At 38.9% G+C, this 26728-nt stretch overlaps 1 protein-coding gene across 8 annotated transcripts in view; it reads right to left on the bottom strand.

Annotated features, from left to right (window-relative positions):
* Window positions 1-17079, bottom strand: part of LOC101172063 (LIM domain only protein 7) — a 28398-nt gene extending 11319 nt beyond the window's left edge. For 6 of the 8 annotated variants that reach the window (XM_023953398.1, XM_023953405.1, XM_023953401.1 and 3 more), the window contains exons 1-12: window positions 16946-17079; window positions 16671-16748; window positions 14398-14468; window positions 12943-13012; window positions 11973-12079; window positions 10092-10122; window positions 6408-6521; window positions 6156-6318; window positions 5484-5534; window positions 4916-5066; window positions 1042-1101; window positions 208-367 (exon numbers count right to left, since the gene is read on the bottom strand). In XM_023953398.1, the coding sequence (XP_023809166.1) occupies window positions 208-367; window positions 1042-1101; window positions 4916-5066; window positions 5484-5534; window positions 6156-6318; window positions 6408-6521; window positions 10092-10122; window positions 11973-12079; window positions 12943-13012; window positions 14398-14468; window positions 16671-16748; window positions 16946-17029 (1140 nt within the window). In that variant the 5' untranslated portion in view covers window positions 17030-17079. The remainder of the gene's footprint in view (window positions 1-207; window positions 368-1041; window positions 1102-4915; window positions 5067-5483; window positions 5535-6155; window positions 6319-6407; window positions 6522-10091; window positions 10123-11972; window positions 12080-12942; window positions 13013-14397; window positions 14469-16670; window positions 16749-16945) is intronic. The other 2 variants (XM_023953404.1, XM_023953402.1) reach the window with 2 other exon arrangements.
* Window positions 17080-26728: the final 9649 nt, after the last annotated feature.

Genomic DNA, 26728 nt, shown 5'->3' with positions numbered 1-26728 from the left:
TCCGTTTCAGAATTGACCTAGACTGTGTGACAAAACTGAGAACATTCAAAAATTTCCAACGACTGCGACAGTCGACTATAGAAGATTTTTTGTTAAACTATTGTGGATTTTAGTCTAGAGGCAAAAACAGAAAATAACTAAAAGAAGTGGTCCTGGAGCATTTTTTTTTTTATATAATAGCTTTTAGAAGAGGAAACTCAGACTTACATCCTGCCACTGAGCTTCACTGTCCTTGGCAGCCACACTACACCTCTTGTCCTGATTCCACTCGCTTGCTGAGCCAATGCTTTTGTCTTTACCATAAAGGCTTCCATTGGTGACTTTACGCACAGGATACACCATGGGGATGTCACTGAGGGACTTGCTCCTGAGTTCACAGACAAACAAGCAGGCTGCTGAAAAGAACTTAGAGGAAAACTGTTGTGGCTTTTTAACTGTACAAAACAAATTGACAAGTCCAAAAGGATCAAATGCTAAAAAAAACGAAGGCATTTTAGAAAATGCAATTTATTCCAATTAATGGATGTTCTTGGTGGTTTAGAGGTTGTGTAAAATCAGTCCACTTTTTGCATAATTAACACTGACTTAACTCTGTACTGCAGCATTATTTTTGATCATAAGCAGAGAAATAATTTGTGGTGTCCTTGCACAACAGCATGCCAATACATTTCAGAATGTCAGACATTACATGGTGAATGCCACACAAAAGCCAGTTTGACTTACAAACACACTGCATTTAGACAAGACAATCCTTAGCAAAATGTGAGCAGAATGGCAGAAAAGTTTGACACAAGTCCTAAAGAAGAAAAGTTGATGCAACTGTTATGAGGAAAGTCTGTCAGAAGTTGCTTTAACCTCCTGCCAAGAAGTAAAGTTGCAGTGTTATGTATCAAGCATGGCCTCTTTGAAGAAACATTTCCAATATAGTACATAACGTAAGCACACGGAATGCAAGGAAAAGCATACATGCATCAAGATGCAAGCAAGCACGTACTGCTAGATAAGTCACAAATCCAGAAAAGCTTCAGCTTTCAGACTCACCAAATCCAGCCAGGGTTGACCTGAACTGGTGTGTTAGGCCTGACCTGGATTTGACTGATTCTACAGAACCAAAGAGGGACACGAGTACTGATAAATACAAACTGAACTACACATAAGAGATAAAAATGGTACCACAAGCATACAATCATGGTTAGAGTAAAAAAAACAACATTTTAAACAGTCAAAGCAGTTGTTTTTACTATATTTAAAATTAAATAACTTAAACAATGCAGCAAATGACTCAGACCATTTAGCAGTTGATTGAGTTTAATTTATTTTTTCACACAAATGTTAGGTGACACCACAAGGGGAAAAAGTGTTAACCAAAACAGTATCTGTTATTGGCACAGGGAACCGATAACACATTAGTCATGTCTAACAAAAGCAAATGCGTCACTCGGTAGGATTCTGTCAACCCCATAAACAGTTCCATGATAGCAACTAAAATAGTACAAGATTTCTCACAGTGAAGAGAAAGAAAAAAAAAATAACAAAATAAAATATTAAAAAACAAAAAAGCTAGACTTGACCACACTTGAAATAAATGTATATATATATATATATATATATATATATATATATATATATATATATATATATATATATATATATATATATATATATATATATATATATATATATATATATATATATATATATATATATATATATATATATATATATTATTTTTAAAGGTTGGTGGGTGGCAGTTCAGGCTTGGAAAATGTCCTCAGAGTTCTCCAGATATGGCAGAGAAGCTTTGCAGGCTAGCAGACGTTGAATGCTGGGAGTCCAAGTCTCCTGCAAAAGCCAAAGCTTTCTGGCTACAATCAGATGAAGAAAAGACAGAAACAGGGGGGAAAAAGAAGAGAAAAAAAAACAGAGGGGCGATTATACATTTAGAAAAAAGTAAAAACTGAAGGGTTAAAATGCCATTGTTCACAAAAATGCTGGCCATTTCAAACAATGTCTCACTCTTCAAAAGCCAAGTTTTCTGCTAACCAAATGCAGCTTTTTTAGTTTGATTTATCTAAGTTAAAATTAATCTCTGTTCAAAGCAGTACTATGTTTAAAAAGCCATCATAAACAGATTAAATTTGCTACCATCGGTGTGTTAATTTTTACAATAGAAGTCGTCACACTCAAATCTGTAAATGCAGTTGTGAAATTACTTGTTAAAGCAAAGCAACAATTAAAAACAGTTTTGAATCAAAACACACTGAAGTAAAAGACTTTTTTCAGCTTAGCTGTGATGAATTAGTTTGCATTTAGCTGACCTCTGAACTGCTGGGTAAGGGTAAAAAAATGGAGTCATCAGACCTTAGGCGGAGCATCTTACGATACCACGGTCGCCTCTGGGAGCCGAGATAGATCCTCTTCACACGGACATCCTCCTCTGGCGTCCAGTATCGGGGCAAGAAGCGGTTATGTTCAGGGTTGGGGGATGCCTGATGGAGGGCAAGCCGCAATCGCCGAAAATACAAGTCATCAAGGATCGGGTCTGCCTCTGTATATTCGTCTTCTGAGTCTTCCTCACATGGAAGTTGAAGGAAAAACTCTTTATCAATGGCATGCTCAGGAGGGGGTACTGCGCTGAGCTGAGACAGCGGGGCATCAACGGCGCTGCGGTAAAGAACGGTACATCCACATTCACAGCAGACCGGAATCAATACAGACAATCTTTTAATGAGGATTAGTCGCAGCGAACCAAATTAAAATTGTGTTTTAAATCACTGCGTCAAAAGAATATTGGAAGCAAGGCAGTTACATAAAGCTGGTTAGATGCTGCCTGTCAGATTTCAGGTAAGACTAGTTGAGAACCACAACCTATGGCCTGACTGCTGCATTTTAACCACTCATTTACCAACCTAACATAAAAGTCAAGTCATTGTTTTAATCATGCACGGTTTTCTTAAAAACATTTTTGCTTTGGAGCATATGCTGTTCATTTTATTTACTTTTACTACAGAACTATTTCTTGTGGCTTTTACTTTTCTTCTTTTTTTTTTAACTTATTTTGAATCAACAGTCTAATAATTTTAAATGCTGCTCGTCACCTTTACAATAAATTAGTTAACTGTATTAAAAAAAGATCCTGTTTCTGACATGCCAGGCCAGTGCTGCTCGGTTAGCTGCAAATTCATCCGATTTTATCTGACTTGTGCCAAACTATTCACTGGACAGGCCTTCTGCAAATGTGGAAGAATGCAGAGAAGAAATTCTCCCCGTTTGTTTTTCTTTAAACACTGTAAACCGAGGTGGTTATAAACAGTTACACGCAGGGCTGCACGATATGAGGAAATCTCATGAGTTGCGACATTATTAATCGATATTGCGATGATGATATAACTTGCAATACCTGAATAGCAAAAGAAGCAAAAACAATGTCCATTTCGCTGCAACTGTTGAATTGAAATAAGAGTCAACATAACTTACATTCAAAATGACCCTCGTCTACATAGGAGGTGAACATCTAACATAAAAGGAGTCCATCCGATTGGTAAAATGCATATTAATTTATTTGATTGGTTAAACACTTCAAGCTGCCATAAGATTGTTTTACTACATTTAAGGTAACCATTTATCGCACTTTTCAACAACTTTTGTGATTTGCTTGATATCGTGATAACGATAAATTTGCGATTTATTGTGTAGGCCTACTTACATGGTACCATTAGTCCTCAAAGTTTGCTTAGGAAGGTTACATCACATGATGCAGTCTAGCTTTTTGCTCCATTGTTGCAGTCTCAGACCACAAGCACAAAACAATTCTGAAAGACTTTCCAACAAGAAAAAACCATAACAAACTAAATCAAAGCCGTCTAAAATGTAAAAAAAAAAAATGTAAAATTTATTTTATCTAAGCTAAATTACAAAAAGACTATAAAAGAGAAACTTACTAATAAGAAAAACTGTAAAATAAAGTTTGCGATTACAGTTTAACTCAGTTGATTTAAACACAATTTGGTTATCTGTAACTGTATTTTACTAATTACTATACTATTTATATTTTTTCAAAATTGGATTTCTATTTTAAAAACGGACAGATTCTATCATAAATAAAATCAAAAGGCTGGTACACGGGGGAAAAAAAAAAAAAAAAAAAAACATTTACCAAGATTCCAACCCCATAGCAGCTTTTAATTCAGAATACTAAACAAACCAGCAAAACAGGAACAAAACTAACTTAAATTTTTGTTTCTACTTCTGAATGACGAAACGTAAACAATATGTTTTACAAGACTTTCCTTTGCAGGTATGAAGTTAAAGCAATTAGGCAAACAAAGCTGCAAATTTGTGAGCATCCCAGAAGGCATTTTATACCTAAACAATGAGCTCACAAATTTGCATAGTAAAGCATTACAGCATGACTAGAGATGACAACTACAAGATAATTTTAGTCAATTTCCAGTTGAAAATTTCCAAATGAGCTCCAAAAGAGTGTAATATATTGGGGCAGGCTAAAGAGAAAAGCCATCATTTCTATTAAAACACATAAGGGCAGATCTGACAACATGGAGAATTCCTAGATATATCACCAGTGTCAGTGAATATATGCAAGACCCTGTTAAAGATGAAAATCCTAAATTGTTCAGATATTTAGTTTAAACAATGCAGATGAAGGATTTAACGTGTCCAAAAAAGAATGCCAATGTTTAGAACAACTGATTTGAAGAAATAGTTTAAGGCATTCAAAAATGTGGGTTTCCCACATAAACTTAGTGTCTTAATGCTTCCAATTACATCTGAAAATATAGAATACAGTGCAAAAAAAAGGAATACTCGAAGAAAAAAATGAATGCAGACAGCCTTTGATAAGCAGGTTAGGAGCATTGCCCTTCTTTAATGTGGCAGCAAACACTTTTTTCTTTACCTGGGGAGTGGACTGACACTGCTTCTCGCATTATCGTCCCGTACTTGTTTTTTTCGGAGTGGTGTTGGGATGTAGCCTTTGTTTCTGTTCGCTGAAGACTGCCTGTCCTCCATTCTGTACACCTGCTCAGATTCGGCGTCACTTCCACAACCTTGAGACGGCAGAGACGAAACAAAAAGAAAAGGATCATCCGCTTGAAAGAAATTGTCTTCTGAAGCAAAAACAGTCAAGGTTGAAATGGAATCTGTAAAATAGAGGGGGAAAAAAATAACCTTTGCTGAATGACAGCGAGAGTCGAGCCTTTGGGACGCTTTAAGTCAACAATAAGCCCTCTCAGCTAACACATACTTTTGCCACCGCTTTGTGGAACTTGTCACATTCTATTACTGAGCAGCCACTAGCAGACTGATGACAAACTGAGGTAAAAGGATCAAGAGGTGAGATATCTTGTTACTTGAGCATAAATAGCTTCAATATGCTTAAGTTTCTCTGATATATAGTTGCAGATAAATATTTTGTGGAGTTTATCAAAATTTCTACACTCAATTTGATATTATTCCAACTTTACCTTGTTGTAATGCCCGAGTATAACCATAAGATGGGAGAAATTCCCCAAACACTACAGAGAAACAAAAGGAGGACATTAGGGGTAACAAGTATTTGTAAAATGTTTTCATATCTGAGAATATTGTGCACACAAATGTCAGTGTGGAACTCTCCAAAACAATGACATCCACTTCTGTTTTAGCAATAAAGCTATGGTTTCACAAAGCAGTTACCTGAGAGTACCACAAATATTTAATGCTACCGTCACACGGTCCAAAACTGATTTTAACCTTACCTGCACCTTTGTATTCAATCTTACAGCATCCTTTTATCTTAACCTGACCTGCCCTGTGTCTTTTAGTACTTGTACTTTAGTACTCTTTGTTATTTCTGTACTTTTCCATCTATGTTTTTGCAAGGTACTACTATTGCATACTATGAGTGCCTCTCGATTGACATTCCAAGCATTTCATGCCATTGTTGACCTTTTTGATAATTGCATATGACAAATACACTCAACCAAACCTCACAAGTATGTTTTCAACTGCAGAGGCTTTAAGTTCAGGGCATTGAATGGTACTTTTGCATTTCAAGTGCTCATTTTCTCAAGTTGTGTGGAATGCACGACAACAACATCAAGGGATTCAGAATATACAACCTATTTACGAGAACAGTGAGCAGAGGAAACATGCACCTTCATCATTTTGGGAAACGCAAGTTTGCAGAAACTCAATATGTTCCACTGAGTTCCCTCTTAAGAGACTTGGTGTTACGCGCCGACGTTCCTCCCTCTCCAACTCATGACGCTCTCTGTGTCCTTCATCTTTCCCCAGCACATTACTCCCATCTTCTAGAGTCTAAAATTTAGAGTACAAAGTTGAAATTGATTAAAAAATATGTGTGTTAAAAAAAATACAATGTTCAAAAGGTAAGAAAGAGTGGTCACCTTGGACAAAGCCAACCCCAGCAGTCCTTCAAAAGCTTTAAAATTAAGCTGAGGACCACTGTGGAACAAGTCCAGCTGAGCCTTGCGACCCAACCAGTAGATTGTAATCAAAACCTGAGAAAAAGAGTAGAAACGTTTGCCAACAGGGATGCAGTTTTAACCACCTTGGTCTTTGTTAGTGAAACATCAAATAGGCTGCATTTACACTGCATGGTTCAAGTGACTCAATTCCGGTTTTTTCCTCTCATGTTGCACAGATCGGATATGACCGGTGAACGTGTAAGCAGGACAAAAAGCGCATGGATTCCAATTTTCTCAGATCGGATAGAGGCCTCATTCATATGTGGAATTAAATCGGATACAAATTGGATTTCTGCACTTGCGTGTGCCATGTAAGCAGACAAATCGGATATTCCCCAGTAAATGCGAGTCGTAGGTCAGTGACGTCAACTCAGGACACCACCAACTGAGATCACATGACTCACTGAAGTGCTTTTGTGGGCTGGTTTTGCTGTTCGAGGACAGCTGGAGCCCCATCAGTGCGTTACCTTTCAGCCTCAGGCTTCAGACTGTAGTCAGAAACAGCTGTTATTTCCGGTCCGGTCCCGGTCGGGACGCAAACTAAAGAAGCGGGACACCGTTGCTCTGGAACAGGCTAGAAGCCATTTATTTCTTTGCTTGGATCAAACTGTTCGGACAGCACAACGTCTGCAATCACTTCCTTGTTCAAATTTCAGAGAGAGCACATAAGCCGGCCGAACAGCCCTCCTTTTTCCTCTGCTGCGCATCCCCTCTCGTCCGCCTGCCTCATCCTGGAGCGCCCAAGGCAACGCCTCTTTTTTTTTTTTTGTTTTAACTTGTCCTGTCCAACAGCTAGGCAGGCAGATGAGAGCTGAGGGCCTCTTGTGTTGGACATATTTTATTTTAACAAGAGGGGTTATTAATCTTCAGACAAACCGAAGGTATGTCTGAATAAACCCCTTTTGTAATTGGACCGGACGGAAAAGGAAAGAGGGGAAGAAGAGAGAGGGACGTTAGAGAGAGGGGGGGTAGGAGGGTGATAATAGGAGGGGAAGGGGGGTAAGACCATGAAGCAGCATAAAGCAACAAGTTTACTGGTTGTTAATCATTATGGTAAGGTTCAAATGTAGTACAAAAAGGGCGGGGCCTATCCACACACACACTCAAATGTTATAAACACACCTGCTAGCTGCAAAAATGTCCACCTGTCGACATGTACACAAAACAGATAGTGTTCACACGTATACTTATGCCTTAAAACAAACTAGTGTGAAATATTTCAGTCATTCAATCATGCAAACTGTTAGTGCAAAGGTGAGCTAACACCTGTGCTCAGGTGAGTGTTTATGTTCTTCTAAAATGGATGGTGGAACGTGACAAGAAGGAGGGAGAGTGCCCAGCCATCCCCACCCCAAGACCCCCACCGCAGCAGCAGTGGCAGCCGAAATCCCCCCAACGCCACACGGGAACCGGCAGGGAACAACCGCCGCCCGGGCGACCAAGCCCGCCACCCAGGCCAGGGCCAGCAGGACCGCAGCAAGGCCCCCAGAGCCAGAGAGCAGGGAGGCACGGAGGGAAAGAGAGCGCCGCCCCAGCCCAACCAGGAGAGCAGCCCCCCCGCCGCGCCGGGAGCGGCCAACGCAGGGCCCCACCGGAGAAGGACGCCCACAGCCCCAGACGAGCACCCCACCACCACCCAGGAGTTCCGGGCATCCCCCCGCCCCCACCCCAGGTACGAGCCAGGACCCCCCAAGGGAGACCCGCTCCGCACTCCAGGCAGCCATCCGCCCGGCCCACGGTTGGTCCAGGGAGGAGCAAGGCAGGGGCAACGCCTCTTTCCGTTGCTGCGTTGCCTCCATGACAAACGCAGTCATACAAAATAAACACAACAAACCCTCATAAAAGAAAAAAAGAACAAACCATATGGCCCAAATCTGCCTCCTACAACTAGTTGAGGGCCCTGCTGGCCTTGAAAGATGGAAACCTTTTGAAGCATAACCTCTTTAAAGCAAAGTAAAAAAAGTTTTTTCCCATTCTTCCATAAAACATGACTCTTTTCAAACAGACAGGCAGCAAAGCAAGTACAGGCCACCAAGAACTTTGATATGAAGAGGAATGTAGTGGAAAAAAACTATCAATTCTTGAAAGCCTTTTGGATTAAAAGCAAAACATCTTCAACTGCAAAAAAACTAAGTTCTAAACCTATATCTATCTCTCTCTCTCTCTGTTATGGAATCATCCTGGATGAATCAGAATCTTTACAGATGTATAAAGAGGAACAGATAATTGACCTTTCACCCCAAACATGACTCAATGTACAAGAATTGCTTCTTTTCAATACATTTAATTTTTTTTTCTATTTTGGCTCAACCTTGGACTTCAAACTACTAAAGACAGGTGAAATCATCATTCCAATCACCATAGACAAACCGCTAAAAAGCAAACCAATGTCATAGCATTAAACAAATCTTTCCAATTAAAACAAAACTTTTCAATTAAAAACAAATTAGGCTATAGACAAAAAAGCCCATGGCCATGTGGTTTGAAAAAGATAATTTTAGGGATTTCAAAATGTTTAAGTAAAGCTAAACCCGTGTGGGTCAGATCACATCTAAACCCGGGTGGGTCGGATCACATCTAAACCCGGGTGGGTCGGATCACATCTAAACCCGGGTGGGTCGGATCACATCTAAACCCGGGTGGGTCGGATCACATCTAAACCCGGGTGGGTCGGATCACATCTAAACCTGTGTGGGTCAGATCACATCTAAACCCGGGTGGGTCAGATCACATCTAAACCCGGGTGGGTCAGATCACATCTAAACCCGGGTGGGTCAGATCACATCTAAACCCGGGTGGGTCAGATCACATCTAAACCCGGGTGGGTCAGATCACATCTAAACCCGTGTGGGTCAGATCACATCTAAACCCGGGTGGGTCAGATCACATCTAAACCCGTGTGGGTCAGATCACATCTAAACCCGTGTGGGTCAGATCACATCTAAACCCGGGTGGGTCAGATCACATCTTTCAGGAAGTGGATTTCTGGATTTAACCACTTTCTACACAAAGCAATGACAGTATAATCAGGATGCTACAAAAATATATTTTTACACAAAACAACTTGTGGCCCTGTCTGTTCAATAAAGACTGTGGGTTTGTTGATCCTCAATTTAGAATAACTTTTACTTAGATCCAGAAGCCCTTCTCAATCCTCCTCCATTTAACTTTATTTTTTCCAGATAAACACTGAATGACAAGTGGCTCCTCTTTAAATTTGTTAAGCTAGTTGGAAAACATGGACAAAACCGTAGATTTAATTGAACTCCTATTGACCTTAATTGGTAATTAAAAGAAAAATGCAACACTCAAACAGTTCAAAGAGGGGTTGTTCTGACAAAGCCTCATTACCAAGAGCAACTTGTCAGCTGTTGTGTGGCTCAAATGAGTCTTTTGGGATAAACAACCTCATAACCGTGAAACATGTGAGATGCCATCAGCACATAAAGGCATATTTATATGAAACATCCCACGTTCACATATCCCATGTTGAAAAAGAACAAAAACACCTGAAAACTTGTCACAGGTCATCATTTATGCATGTATGAACATACATTTATGGTATGCTGTTTATAGGTTAAGAAGGAAAATAAACAAACTTACATTTTTTAGTCGTCTCCTGCTTTCCTCATGCCTGAAACAAATATTCATAGAGGAAATGATGCAGTTTAAAATATTAATTTACATCACGAGGGCATTAATAAATACGAGGGTTGAAATAGAGTATATTGCTGTTGGAAAAGAAAGCAGGTCGGAAACACACACAAAAAAATGAAAATCTTAATCTATCTCATTTGCCAACTTTCCACTAATCAGCTACTTATCAGGTTTTATAGACAGGCATAAGCCATCAGCTCACATAAAGGAAGGGGTTGTCAGGCAGAGTTTATAACTTTGCCCATGCAAAGTAGCTGCTTTCAGTCACCTTATTCTATAGATGAGTGTCCATTTATCTCAATTTGCTCATTATAACCATACAAGTCATTTTCAAACCGATCAGCATAACACATTAATCCAGTTTTATTTTTTATTCTTTTGGAAAACTGACTAAACTGATTAAAAAAGTGCCCCAAAAGACTTTTTGTCTTTAAAAAAACAAACAAACACATTCCCAGTGGTGTTTTAATTATGATTATGAAGTTTTTAACTAAAATCCCACAGCCTAAATGTATTAAAAAGCCATTTTTCATCATTATCTGGAGCCACTGTTTCCAAAATCTCCTCTTCATGGGCGTGGCCATTGATGTTGAGATGAGTACCCCCGCCCTTCACCCCCCATTTCTGTAAACTGTGTCTTGTGCAAGTGAAGACCTCCACACAATGGGAGGGGGGGAGACAAACGACACAGACTGAGTCTCTTGTCAAAAGTTTATCTTTAGCGATAAATAGCTAAAAGTGACATTTTTGGTTCCAAATCGACACTTTTTGAACAATATGCAGAATACCAAAACAAATGTACCAGACCCTGCTGTTTAGTAAAATTACACAGGAAAAAGAACTTTGATAAGGCCATGAAAAAGCTTTGAATTACGTTTTAATTTAGACTCCATTGCACCAGCAAGCAGCTCTGGCTGTGGCTGAGAACTGATTTGATGCTAGCACATGCAGATTGTTGAATTCATTTGCACAGCAAATAAAATGAAAGGCCAGAAAGAAAGTGAATATTTGCACTTAATTTCCCAAATAAGTGCGACATGGACCCAGAGGAAGGGTTAAGTTTAGGATTACGGGTTACGGTTAAGGTACGTTCACACTGAAAGCTATTTGCATGCAAGAGGTAGCCAGTTTTTATGTTAAATCAATGGTACGGATGTCACCTCAGGTCCTGCGGCGCGATTTTGCTTAGTGACAGCGGGTAGAAAACGCATCCGATATGGAGGATCTATCCTATAGTTCCCCTCCTGAACTCTCATCATTTACATAACCCACTGTATCCCTTTCATGGTAGCAGGGTTTTCTGCAACCTGTCCCGGCTGCTGTGGGGCGAAGGCAGGAACACCCTGGACAGTCTGTCACAGGACCCATAGAGCTGGAGCGATCGCGATCACTAACCATCAAAATTCCTGCCCACCCACCCACAGCTCCTCAAAACAAGTTCACCATGATCAGATGGAGGAAAGCAAACCTACTGCTTGCTGGGAAGCCAAGGTGATTCACAAATGTGCCCGTTTCTGTGTTTTAGTCTTTATCTTGTCACTTTTTCATGACTTTGATGCTGTCTGCAGCACTCGTGCTTCACTCCGGTTCAAATAACTTTAAGTCACATTTCACACAGTGGGTCAAGAGCATGTCTTACACAATGGATGAATATAAATTCTCTAAGATTACAATAAAAACTGTTGATCTGAAAATCAAACCCAGACAGCCAAAGCTAGGACTGCTACTCCCATCAGACCAACAAGATATATTCCTCGGCCTAACTTTTATGTCTAATTAGGAAAGAAAAGCAGTGTTTTAGCACACACTGTAACAAAAAAGCTTTACCTGAGTGTCACTCGAGTGGACAGATCCTGCAGGTCACCCGGATGAAACAGCTGAGATTCATTAAGTCCTAGTTTCCCACAGGCCTTTAGAAAAACATTCACATTATCCTGCAGAGGAAGTAAAACACTTTATTCTCTCCTTTTAGTAAAACGTGACATTGAAAGACAAAAGTTGCATGATGCAGCCATGAGAATCACTTTGATTCTGTAGAAAATATTTGGCCAACTATATTGAAAGCAGACAAGATCATTAATATTTTTATAAAAAAATTGAATTCTCAGTTTCTTTGGGTTAATCATCTCAGGCCTGATTGCTTAGCCATTTGTTTTGTTGCAAGACAAACCTCAATTTAGAGGGAAACAGTAAAATTCTGTAGTAAGTTAAGCATTCGTGTCAAGAAAACTTAATTGAAATTATGACAAAAACATACAAAATTCCAACTTTCATTTTTCCATTTAAATTACTATGCAACATGTAAGATTTCCTGCACTGGTTATCCAACCCCTTTTGAGTCATTTCTTAGATTGAAACATGTATACTGTGGCTCATTGCCAGCCCTCTGCTACAACGGCATCCCACGCCTCACATAGCACCACTTCTGTGTCCCTTGCTGCTCCACAGCCGTTTAATAGCTGCTAATGGTGGTTGAAATTAAACCCCTTGCTTTGGGAAATTTTGGCATTTATGCTTAGATGGCCTTACAGGAACTCAGCCTGAAACCTATAAAAAAAAAAAAAAAGAAGTCTCCCCATTTGCATGGATGTTCAATAAAACTTTACATATTCAGCTGTTTGATAATCCCACTCAGATGCAGTCTCTCTCTCTCTCTTTTTTTTTTTTGAAATGGCACATGAAGCATCAAGAGGAAACCATGGTGGCTGCAAACACTTCCTGTCTAGCAGGTACTTTTAGCATTCTCGCACTGGTAGATATTGTGCCAGATGTCTGAGGTGCGATGTCTGTCACTCACCAGACCAGCAATAGGAGTTGAAAGTCTGTTCATTCTCTTGATGATGCCTGGTTTCAACTGGTTTATCAAGCTTTTAGAGAAAAAAGAAAAAGAAAAAAGGTTTAATATAACTCCAAAAACTATATTTGTACAGGTTGGATTCCAAAAATAATGAAATCTTTGATTTTAGCATGAACACACAACTGTTCTAAATTTAACAGTAGGGGGGAAACACATGACATTCAACTGGACAGTTCTTCCAAGACATTGGTGACTGGATTTATATCAACTCCTCTAAAATAAAAAGCAGTCTGAATAGTAATTTAGAGAGTAGGTTAAGAAAAAAAAAAAAACCTTTAGTGGTTGCAGATAATTCTCATGACAGCGCATCTTTTTCCTGCAACTGGTGTCCTAAACATGTTGTGTTGCATCACATTTCTTAGAATCTGCAGTAGCAGAAGTGCAAGGAGTGAAACGTGCAAGTAGTTTCCCCGTGAAGAATTGAACAACGTGGTGAATTTACAGCTGACAAATGGAGACGGGGATGAAGGGGAAAGTCTGCACAGGTTTGTATAGTCGGAAGCCAGCTGATAAAAGCTATTTAGAAGAAAAAGAACCTGTGTTGTTTTCAAGGATAAAGTTTCTGCAGAGCAGCAGTAGTTCAGCAGAAATTGCTACAAGAACATGTTAAAAACACCAAAACTGTTTTCATTGGAGTGAGACTTTAAGTAAAAGATTTTACTGTAAATAAAAGGCCTACAAGCTCAAATATCACAAATAAAACTGGCATTTCAATTTATGGTGTATATTAAAGTACACCTTATTCCAGCTAAACTAATAAGAAAAATAATGGCAACATGATATTCAGGGTAGAGTTTGAATATGGGTGTGCATGGCCAGTGCCGAAAAATTTGAAACGGGCATGCGGCATATTTTTTCAAGGATTTTGAGAATCTTCATTATATTTGTAACTCTGGTCAATTACAGAGCAGTAAAAATATAAATGTGATCAAAACTGAGCTAAATACAATTGCGATGGAATATTTCTTATAAGAAAACAACAATGTAAACAAACAATGTAAAAAGGTGTGTGTGTGTGTGTGTGTGTGTGAGTGCGTGCAAGGACCGACAGGGACATAGGTGTTGAAAATCAACATGTCACTGCTTCTAGTAGAGTATTTCTTAAACAAAAATGAAAGATTTGTCATGAAAAACAAACTTTACTCCATAAATGTCTCATCTGTGTAACTATGAAGCTTCTCACTTACTCTGAAATCCTCATCAATTCTTTAACAAAGGTGAGCAGTGAGTTCGATCTCTAAAAACTAGATCTACGCAGGACTTCTAACTAGCTTAAGGCATTTTCTGCAAACACTTTTCCAATGACAATAAATCAGAGGCTGCCGTGTTCAAACAGTTTATATTTTGTTATGGCAAGACTCTTTAAAAGATAAAATAAAATAAAATTTAACTCACTCGCAGAGTAGAATACCATTCTCCAAGGCAGCACGAAAGTCACTGCATCCAAAGCTTTTTCCAGTCACTTCCTTATAAAAAAAAAAAAAGAAAAAAAAAGAAAAAGAAAAGTCAGTATATTATTAAGGTTGCACCAAGTTAGAAGCAGAGACGACCCATGCGAGTCAATTTAATTGACAATTATATACATAGATCCCACTTTTTTTTATGGCAAGGACAGAAAAACGGCCACCCATTATTCTGTGTAACAAGATGCTTTTAAGATGTCAACTTTTCTAAGAACAATCAACATGAAGACAAAAAAAATAACGAGAGTTAACATTGATATTGAAGAGAAAAATAAAATAAGAATCTAAAATTAGACGGCCTGGTAAATAAATATCAAATGCTTGAATAGCAGTACCAGTGTTTTGATTTAATTAGTCCTGCAACATTTTATGAAGGCTCCAGGAGTTCATAAACAGCATCACTGTCACTGCTTCAGTGCTAAATCTGCTGGCAAAAATGAAAGAAAAACACCACCTTCCCACACACACAACACAAACACTCCCTGTTCAAGTTAATTAAAGTGATTAAGTCCAAACCTTGACTGGTGCGTATGTATGCACAAAAATTTGCCAAACAAATCAACAATGTTTGCTTTTTTATAACATTCAGACAAAAATAAATAAATAAAAAAATCGAACTAACCTAAAGCAATATTTGTGCATTTTTAAAAAGCCGTCACTTTAGAAAGCAGTGAGAGCAGGGAAACTTGTAATGAGGCCTCTATAACGAAGAGGGGGCCTCATAAGGCTTTTCTTCTCACTAATTACACCCCCCTCCCCCCTAAGAATCCACTGTCACATAACGTTTTTAGTCCAACTCGGCAATAGATTGAGTGGATGATGTGGGTTCAAAGGATGGAACCATGATGCGGCATGGTGGCATTTTCTCCGACGCAGATCCTCAATCAGACGCCCGTCAGAGAAGAAATGGTAAATGGCGTATACTTATATAGCGCCTTTCGACCTACAAGGACAAAGCGCTTTACAGTCACAGACCCATTCACCCAGTCACACACACTGGTGGCCGCTCCGCTGCCAAACACAGACGCCCGCCTACCACCAGAGGCAAGGTGGGGTTCACTGTCTTGCCTAAGGACACTTTGACTCATGGGCATGCAAGGCGGGAATCGAACCTGCAATATTACAATCATGGGTCGACCGCCCTACCGCTGCACCACAGCCGCTCCCATGGTGCATGCTCTCAAGTCGTGTCAAACGAAAGGAGTTTTGAAAAATGTCAAATGTGTGGCTTGTGAATCACAAGTTGAGTGCCAAATGATTGGTACATATGGGCCTAGAAAGCTATTTTAAACCAGTTATTAGAATTCACAATTGGAAATAATTGCTGATTAATTTATGCGATTAAAGACTACTGTATTTTACCTTTTTTTTTTTAAATAATTTTGACAAATTTACATAGAAACATTTTTGGTTTTAAGAAAAAGATCAAGATGAATCTACTCCATGCTTTGCCTCAAACGTTCAACTTTTGCAATATTTCAGTACTCTAATGTAGCACGCTGTGTGTGTGTGTGTTATATTATATATATATATATATATATATATATATATATATATATATATATATATATATATATATATATATAAAAATCTACTTCCTGTAGCTTGCAATTTTATTTTTAAATGTATATGTGCTGTCTTATCTCAATGATTTGTTGAAATGCAAGTGATCACTGGGACCATCCAAATTTAAAGGGTCATTCTTGTCTCTACAGTGAGAGTCTCCTGTTCCTTTTTCTAAACCACATCCTCCTCCACATTGAAACATGAAGCCCACCTACCTGCTGTGCTGCATTTAGGTGCAAACAGCCCACATATACACTTTCTTATATTGTTTTACACCCAGCAGACATGCACTAAAAAGAGAAATCCCACAGTGCTGGTGTGCATCATTTGCATTTTCCTAATTTCTTTTAGATAGCAGGCAATTATTTGGTTTGTATTCATTTGAATTTCTTCACAGCCTCACTCGTCTTGCATTCAAATATTTTTGCTTTATCCGGAAAAACAGCAGAGCGCTTCTAGATAAGGAGACCTGTGTAAGTCTTATCAAGATGTGTTGCGTTTAGGTGTTCAAATGTCTGAAAAGTCTTTAAGTTAGAAAGTTAAACCTAAAACACACAAAGTTGAAATTGATGTCGCCATATGATCATGATCATCATGTCCGCAATTGGTGTGGAGGAAAGGTGGATGTGGTGAAATAACCTCAATCCAGCGTTGAGCCTCGCTGAACGCGTCCGCACAGCTGATACTGGTCTGCTGGCGCCACTCCATCCTAACGTGCTTTAAAAAAAAAACACCCAAAAAAGTCTAATTCATTGACAAAAAAACAACATTTCATTTATTTAACTTATATTTTGGAAACTAAAAGCCGCCTTCGCGCCAAAACGTGCTTAAGTGTATCAAAATTGTAGAATAACTGCTAACAAACAGAAAAAAGTGCAGACATTAGTGGGTAAATGAACCGTGTTGGCGCTCACCTTGACCTCTACTGCTCGTCTGCCAAGCTGCTCTGACCGACTGACATCACAGGACCTGCTGCGCACGTGAAGATTACCTTCCATCACTGACAGCTTCCCCTAATGGGTCGCGCGGTCAAAACGGCCCCGCCCACTTCGACCCCAAGCAAACTTTTTGATGAGGAAGTTCAGCAGGTCGGCAGAAGGCGGGATAGCGCCCCTAGCGGACAAAGGTATGCAGTCAAAACTTATGACAAAAATGTTTTGTGAACTATAAACGATTAAAAATGTCAAGGCTGTAACATTTATGCATATGTATGATAAAAGATCAAATGTTAGCAATTTATTTCCATCTGTTTTGAAAAAGAAAAGTTTTGACAAGGCTCCTTTAGTTTCGCTCTTTCTTGCATCATATATTTGAAAATTGTTGCTTAGACTTTAATGGTTATTTACACAAGTTGAAAGAATACAAATAAATATTTACTCAAAATGTGCAGCAGACGTTTAGGAAAAAGTAAAAATAAAAGTGAGTTTAAAAGTACTTTTAGTCGTATTTGACTTTCACAGTTTTAACTTAAACATTTTTATACAGTAAATATGAAGTACTTTTTACAGTTTTCGTAAGCAGACATGAATTTGGAATATGTGTCAAACTTGCATTTTGTTCATAAAATGTCAAATAGCTTTTATTACAAGATTTGTGTTTGCTTTGCATTGAAATGTGCTTAAGGTCGGTTCATTTCTTTTTGATAATTTATGAATCCATTTAACTAATCTAGCCACAGGGGTTGCAAGCCAGTAACTTCTGTGCCGGTCCCAAGCCCGGATAAATAGAGAGGGTTGCGTCAGGAAGGGCATCCGGCGTAAAAATTGCCAAAATAACCATGCGAATCATCCACAACACTTTAGACATACCGGATCGGTCGAGGCCCGGGTTAACAACGACCGCCACCGATGCTGTTAACCTACAGGGTGTCGGTGGAAATTTGACTACTGTTGGTCGAAGAAAGAGGGGAGGCAGAAGGGTCCGTTGCCAGAGAGAGAAGGGAAAAGGCAGGAACATAGGTTTGAGAATAGGGACTCTTAACGTTGGCACAATGACAGGGAAAGGCAGAGAGCTGGCAGACATGATGGAGAGAAGGAAGGTAGATGTACTGTGTGTGCAGGAGACAAGGTGGAAGGGCAGCAAGGCACGTAGTATTGGAGGAGGATACAAACTATTCTATCATGGTGTTGATAGGAAGAGAAACGGGGTAGGAGTGATTCTGAAGGGGGAGTTTGTAAACAGTGTTCTAGAGGTGAAAAGAGTCTCAGACAGGATGATGAGCCTAAAGTTAGAAATTGAAGGGGTGATGGTGAATGTAGTCAGTGGGTATGCGCCACAGGTTGGCTGTGAGTTAGAAGTGAAGGAGAGATTCTGGAGTGAGTTGGATGAGGTCATAGAGAGTTTTCCCAGAGGAGAGAGAGTTGTTATTGGAGCAGACTTTAATGGGCATGTTGGTGAGGGCAACAGAGGTGATGAGGAGGTGATGGGCAGGTTTGGTGTGAAGGAAAGGAATCTGGAGGGACAGATGGTGGTGGACTTTGCGAAGAGGATGGAAATGGCTGTAGTCAACACTTACTTCCAGAAGAGAGAGGAACATAGAGTGACATATAGAAGTGGAGGTAGGAGTACTCAGGTGGACTACATCCTATGTAGACGAGGTCATTTGAGAGAGGTTAATGACTGCAAAGTGGTGGTAGGAGAGAGTGTAGCCAGACAGCACCGCATGGTGGTGTGTAAGATGACTCTGGAGGTCAGGAAGAAGAAGATAGGGAAAACAGAAAAGAAGACCAAGTGGTGGAAGCTACAGAATGAAGAAACTTGTGAGGAATTTAGGCAGAAGTTGAGGCAGGTCCTGGGTGGTCAGGATGAACTTCCAGATGACTGGGAAACTACAGCAGAGATTATCAGGGAAACAGGTAGGAAGGTGCTAGGTGTGTCATCTGGAAAGAGGAAAGACGGTAAAGAGACTTGGTGGTGGAATGAGGAAGTACAGGAATGCGTCCAGAGGAAGAGGTTGGCTAAAAGGAAGTGGGATGTAGAAAGGACTGAGGAAGGTAGACAGGAGTACAAGGAAGCGCAGCGTAGAGTGAAGAGAGAGGTGGCAAAGGCCAAACAGAAAGCTTACGATGAGCTTTATGACAGGTTAGACACAAAGGAAGGAGAGAAGGACTTGTACAGGCTAGCCAGACAGAGAGACAGAGATGGGAAGGACGTGCAACAGATAAGGGTGATTAAGGACAGAGATGGAAAGGTGCTAACAACCCAAGAGAGTGTACAGAAAAGATGGAAGGAGTATTTTGAGGAGCTGATGAACGAGGAAAATGACAGGGAAAGAAGGGAGGAAGATGTGGTTGTTGTGGAGCAGGAAGTAGCAGAGATTGGAAAGGATGAGGTTAGGAAGGCTCTGAAAAGGATGAAGAGCGGAAAGGCCGTTGGTCCTGATGACGTACCTGTGGAGGTATGGAAGTGCTTAGGAGAGACAGCAGTGGAATTTCTAACAAGGTTGTTCAATAGGATTTTAGAGAGTGAGAAGATGCCTGAGGAATGGAGGAGAAGCGTTCTGGTCCCGATCTTTAAGAACAAGGGTGACACGCAGAACTGCAGCAACTATAGAGGAATAAAGTTGATGAGCCACACAATGAAGCTGTGGGAAAGAGTAGTGGAAGCCAGGCTTAGGAAGAAGGTGGAGATTTGTGAGCAGCAGTATGGTTTCATGCCCCGTAAGAGCACCACTGATGCCATTTTTGCTTTGAGAATGTTGATGGAAAAGTACAGAGAAGGTCAGAAGGAGCTGCATTGTGTGTTCGTAGATTTAGAGAAGGCGTATGACAGGGTGCCGAGGGAGGAGCTGTGGTACTGTATGAGGTCGTCTGGAGTGGCAGAGAAGTATGTCAGAGTAGTTCAGGACATGTATGAGAGAAGTATGACGGTGGTGAGATGTGCTGTAGGTCAGACAGAGGAGTTCAAGGTGGAGGTGGGACTACACCAAGGATCAGCTTTGAGTCCTTTTTTGTTTGCTATGCTGATGGACAGGCTGACAGACGAGGTAAGACAGGAATCTCCCTGGACAATGATGTTTGCGGATGACATTGTAATTTGCAGTGAGAGTAGAGAGCAGGTGGAGGAACAGCTAGAGAGGTGGAGGTTTGCTCTGGAAAGAAGAGGTATGAAGGTCAGTCGTAGTAAGACAGAATACATGTGTCTGAACGAGAGGGATCAAGGTAGAAGCGTTAGGTTACAGGGGACTGAGGTGAAGAAGGTGCAGGAGTTTAAGTACTTGGGGTCAACAGTTCAGTGTGATGGGGATTGTGGAAAAGAGGTGAAGAGGCGAGTGCAGGCAGGTTGGAGCGGTTGGAGGAAAGTGTCAGGAGTGTTGTGTGACAGAAGAGTGCCAGCAAGACTCAAAGGAAAGGTGTACAAGACAGTGGTGAGACCAGCTCTGCTCTATGGGTTAGAGACGGTAGCAGTGAGACAGAGACAAGAGGCTGAGATGGAGGTAGCGGAGATGAAGATGTTGAGGTTCTCCTTAGGAGTGACCAGGTTAGACAGGATAAGGAACGAGTACATCAGAGGGACGGCTCACGTTGCCTGTGTTAGCGACAAAGTCAGAGAAGCCAGACTGAGATGGTTTGGACATGTTCAGAGGAGGGATAGTGGATATATTGGTAGAAGGATGTTGGAGATGGAGCTGCCTGGCCGGAGGGCAAGAGGACGGCCAAAGAGGAGATATATGGATGTCTTAACAGAGGACATGAAGTTGGCTAACGTTAGGGTAGAAGATGTTCATGATAGAGTGAGGTGGAAAAGGATGATTCGCTGTGGCGACCCCTGATGGGAAAAGCCGAAAGAGAAAGAAGATGAATCCATTTAACTCCCCCAGGATTTCTTGTTAATAAAAGTGATGCATCTCTTAGATTTTAAAGAGATGTGGTGATTTATGAGGTAAAAATGTCAAACAAAATGTTTGAACAGCCATTAAGTGCAGATACAAATTGATGTACCTCTTATCTTGATTTTTACCACAATATTATATAGCTATCCCTGTAAAGATAGCAAGCGCCTGCTACAGTACTTAGATTAATGACAGCATAATTCAAAGAGCATATCTCTTCACTTGTTCATCTTCTATATTGAAGTGGTCAAGGATGGTTTGTGGCAATTCTTCCTCGGCTCTCCATGTCTATCAGCACAAAGAGATAATTTTCTAAAAACATAATGAGATCCAGCTGGGCTGGTCTCATCGGGTATTGCAGCAATGTTTCTTCCAATCCAATTTCCTGCAAAATGACCAAGGAGGTGTTCTGTATGGGCAGAGATGGAATCATATAATTGCAAAGTAAAATAAGGTGGAGGAGTTTAAGATACTGCAGCAAATTCAAATGAGAGGGAAACATGTGTAAATCAATAATCTCCACATACTCTATTAGTTTAATCATTAAAAAATTCCGCAGCACAAAAGGCCTTACTAGAGGCTGAAGGTTGGACATTGTTTCCATTTCGTTAAATTTTATAAAATCATATGTTTGATTTAGTCATCCTCACAAAGAAAGATGAATGAACACCCATTATTTTTTCCCCTTTTCTCCTATAGAAAAAAATAGGACCTTTCTGTGATGTCAAAAAATATTTAAAATGATCTGGAATAATGGAAATACAGAAAAGCTCTTGCTTTTGTGAGATAATACATTGTCTTGTTTATGTTGGCATAATGCATTTTCTAAGAGATGAGCATCACTAAGTCCTGTAAGGGCTGTTTGGATGAGATGGACACATTTTGAAAGAGTTGCAAATCTGAGAAGTTGGATATATATTGGAGTTGATTTTTTTTTTTAATTGGCACTAATGTAGGATTTAGTTCACAAAGTAATTTAATATGTGTCTGTCTTTTTTAATGTTAACTACAAAGCATACAACACTGAGACTTACTTCTTTTATGTTGGTGAATGTGCAATGGGGACTTCATTTGACTGCAATCAGATGAAGCACAGCAGATATGTTTATTTTTTATAACGGGCTTTCTTTTTCAAATAAATATTTTATTATTATTGCTTGATATGTCATACTAGGTAGAAACATTATATGCAACTCCTTCAGGCATATCAGGCATATTATAAAAATAGGAAAACCTGTATAACTGCATATTTTTAGTGGGGTTTCTGTTTGAATAACTTTTTAAAAGTCCTTTCCATTGATGCCTTGTCTGTACAAGAGAAGGTTAACTACTATGAGCAAACAAAACAAAGCAAAAGAGATTTTATTTTGCTTTAGTGCGCGACTTCAACAGCCTAAAGAAGTAGTGTTGTACCTTTGACCACCAGTAGATGCTGCTGTAACTCTGCATGGATGTGTTCATGCAAACCAGGGGGCTGGTGGACAGAAGGAAGACCAGGATGGAGGACAAAAACAGTCTGGATTCTTAACACATGAAGCAGCACAGAATTTACCATGAGTTCATTCTAGAGCCCACTGAAAACACACTTGATGCTGCTAATCAAATATCTCTAAATCTTTATGAATCCAGCTTTAATTTCAGCTTCGTACAACAAATAACAATATCAGCTTAAACAACACTGTGGCCAATAACTTGAAGTGTTTTTACTTAAGCTTGTAATTTATAAAACAATGAAATTTCCCAGAAATGAATTAATTAAATATCCTAATTACAAAACTGTACATCCCACATTTGTGGTTTCATATTAAAATTATAGGTAAATATTTAGATGCATATCACATGACTAGTTTATGTTACTTTCTACAAATCTAATTTACACCCACTTTGTTTAATTGTGTTCAAGCTACTTTAAAGAGCTTTAAGTCATTCAAATGTATTAATACATTCAAAAATTAGGATATACCTGGATTAAATTTAGTTTTCAAGGAAAAGCAATGATAAACCATTGATGTGATCAATAGAAACGTTATTTTATACTTTTTATGATGTCATGAAGTTGAATTCATCTTAATTGTCATGTAGATTTTAAGTTAGTAATTAACCCCATGCTGTCTTTACTGGTAATATCTGTCCAACATGTCAATGTTCAAAACCAAAGTACTGAGCATTAATCGATATAGCATTTTTTGGAAGGTCTGATGCAGATTGTGTCTTTGTAAATACACTATGTTGATGAGTCATTTGACTAAACTGAAATAATACTCCATTAGGCTTTTTGTAACGCATTGCTTCAAAGAAAAGGATGTTTTCACAAATACAAATTCTCTTAGGAAGACGGAAGACATCCGTCAAAACATGTTAAGTATGCCGTGTTTGATAATAGGAGAACCTAAGATGTCAGTTATCAATACAGACACCATGAACTTTATTGAACTAATTATGAATTCTGAAATAGAACTGCTACATTCTTATGATGACCAAACTCAGAAAGACACATAACTGATGGGGTGACGGGACTTCATGATTATAAATAAAAAAAAAGGTTAAAAAATTGTTCTCTCCCTAGACTTTAGGTATAGCTTTTAAAAACCTTTTAATTAATGTACTGACTCAATCCTGCACATAACTAAAAATATATCTATTTTATGCATATTTTCAGAATTATTTTTGACTGAATAGTTTTCCTGATGTAGATTGTTGTATATATTGTGATGTGCTTTTGTATTTTTCCACCTCCTAGGTTGTTATTGTCAATAAGAACATGTTCTTAATAGTTATCCTGGTTAAATAAAGGTTAAATAAAAATAAAAACAAGTATTTGAAAAATCGAAGAAATATTAAGGGGTGACCAGCAAAGCCAGGGAAAAAAGAGAACAAAAACAAGAAGGAAAGAACTACAATAATGAGGGTTGCAGTTCACCAAATGATGTTTTGTCTCTGTGAGGGTTTTTTAGAAATGACATTTTACTTTTGTTACGGACTGTCATGTTATTGTGTGAGAGCTTTAAGCAATTAACTCATTGGGTCTTCATTCTTTCACCCCTGATAGGAAAAACTAGGATGAATAGGATGTTCAAACAATGAGATGTATGTGACTGGTTTGAATGGATTTCTTAAAAAATATAGTATATTTTCATTTAAAAACACATAATTTGCCTTTGCTTCTTAGTTCTTTTTTTAAATTTCTTTTAAACAATATAAATAGAACAGTGTTTTGTTCAAAAGAATAAATCAATTATTTTTAACATAAAAGCACAAAAGCTGTTAAAAGATTTGTGAACGTCTAAAACTGTAAAAAGACTTCACATAATCAAGCTGAATACAACCAACCCATTTCAGAGTGAAAACGTTTATCCGGAGTCGTTCGTTCTGCAACAGTCTAGAGTTCAGGTTTACAGTTTAGCTTTTTTACCTCAACCACTCCCCCTCCCTTGTGACTGGTGTGTGTTGTCCCTGCCAAAGCCTGAAACATTATCACAACAGGATGTGGGCTGGGATAACACAGAGTGCTTCCTCTGCACTGCCAGTCACCTGGGAGATTCTTCAATTATCACTGCATTTTAAAGCAACCTCGAAGTCTGAGCTGTGCTGAAGCTCAAAAGAAACCCAAGAACAGGTTTTACATGGACATTTGTGAGGTGAAAGCTGCTGATCCTCTTTTATTTGCCCTTTCTAGTTTGCTTTTTGGAGGTTTTTGAAAAGGTTTTCATCATGCTCTTTGCCTTTTTCACAAAAATGGAACAAACCTCTGTTGGATCTTTTACATTTCTAAAGGCTTTTATTGTAATAATAGCAACACATTGCAAGGTGCAGTTTTGTTTAATGGTAATTGAACAACGTTTTTTAATGTTATTTAAACAACGTATCTATTTCAATTGATTAAATCTAGTTTATGTCTTATTTAAACAATTTCAAATATCAATTCATTTAACAATTGCACTAATTCATGGCTAAAGCTCTCAGCAGTCAGACTTGAATTAGCTGCCTTTAGGCAGGAAATATTGAAAATAATGGCAGTGTGTTTTGTTTCATACCATGTCCTGCATGTGCCATTAACCCAAGTTGTGGTGGTTTCCTGCACAAAAGTGTGCACTTTAAATAATCCACAATCAAATCACGTATGGAGCATATATTGTTAGTTTTATAGTAACTTTTAGAAACAATGTGATTGGATGATAGAAACCCATCTTAAATAATCAGATAGTCAGAATGACTTAAATAAATTGCCACAAATTTTAATTCTGTTTGCATTTTTCTTGACTTTCATTTTTACATTATGTTTAATAATCAAAATAAATTTTGTCTTAAAAAAACAATGCATTTTAAACTGAAATAGTGTGAATAAAAAATGAAAATGTTATCCTTTACAACAGCATAACCATTTTTAAAATAGAAACAACAGAGATCCAGTAAAACATGGCTGTGCAGGCTCCATTATGGGAGTTTCTGTGAGGCAGTAGGGCCACAGCAAACCCATTAGTCTCACTTGGCTCCGATTTGAGTTAGCCCATATAGGAGCAGCACCCACTCTGCCCCTCATTTAGGTAGACTACAAACAATGGACACTATTCAAAAAGAATGACTTTGTGCTCAGCAACCTTCTTACCAAATTTACCCAACATCAATGCTCTTTAGGTGATAAACTTTATTCCTTATCTGCCAATTCTAATATCATTAACAGGTCTGTGAAACTGTTTCCTGGGTTGTTCATACAGAAAAAAAGGAAAAGAGCGGACTTAGCAACAGGAGCCTATTTTATTAGCATGCTACCAGCATTCCTACCAGCCCTCAAGACGAGTTCATGCCTAACTAAAGGAGTTAAAGCTGAAGATTTGAGGGGAAAAAGCTCTGCAGCAAACAGTCCTTTCAGGACTCTTAGTTTTGTTTGTCAGATGCTTTTGACATCCAGTTTATCTGAGCTGTGGTTCTGTTCTTTCAGACAGATGCTAAACTCCTTGATAATGTAGTATATATATGATATACACAAACAAAACAGCAGGATGGTTGAGATGGCTAAAATCAAATGCTTCTGAAATCAACTTGAGAAATGAGACAAAAACAGTGACAAAGGCATAACTGTAGGGATGGATGGATGGATGGATGGATGGATGGATGGATGGATGGATGGATGGATGGATGGATGGATGGATGGATGGATGGATGGATGGATGGATGGATGGATGGACGGATGGACGGATGGATGGATGGATGGATGGATGGATGGATGGATGGAAAATCTTAGGATGGATGTAAAATCTTACATTACACAGTGAGTCTGGATTAGACTTTGCATTTCCTGTTTTTCGAAGCTGCTTTTAAATTAACCACGGCTCTGGGTTTACAGTAAACTGTGCTCCTAACGCTCCCAGTAATCCGTTATTTGTGTCAGGAATGAGGCCTCCACTGATCTGGGTGTCTTGCAGCTGAGTGAACATTAAGTTTTGCTTCAGCAAATCAGACAGCTCAAAGCTTAGGTTGCATCTTCATTTGTGTTTTCTCCTCATCTGTGTTTGGAAATACTCTGTAGTCTGTTATGCTAAATCCTCATGTTTGACAGATTAATGCCTGTGAAAAAGCGATAGAAATGTATCTTACCATCACAATTAGAAAAAACTACTATAAGTAACCTAAGAGTATAATTTTTATAAAATTTAGAAAAATGCTATGTAAAATACCTAAATTTTTTTAAACTCAGTTTTATCTTTTTTTTTAAATAAAAACAATGCAGAACATTTGGAATTTTATTATGATGCACAAATAAATAGTTTTTATTTGCAAATTGTTACAGCACTTCTTATTACAGTCTAAATATAGAGCATACAACTGTTAATTGCACTGGGTAGCACCTCATTAACAGAAAAAAGCA

Source organism: Oryzias latipes, chromosome 3 (assembly GCF_002234675.1).
Source record: "Oryzias latipes chromosome 3, ASM223467v1".
Lineage (NCBI taxonomy): Eukaryota > Metazoa > Chordata > Actinopteri > Beloniformes > Adrianichthyidae > Oryzias > Oryzias latipes.
Note: the sequence above shows the minus strand (reverse complement) of the source record. Positions and strands in the feature narration are given on the sequence as shown.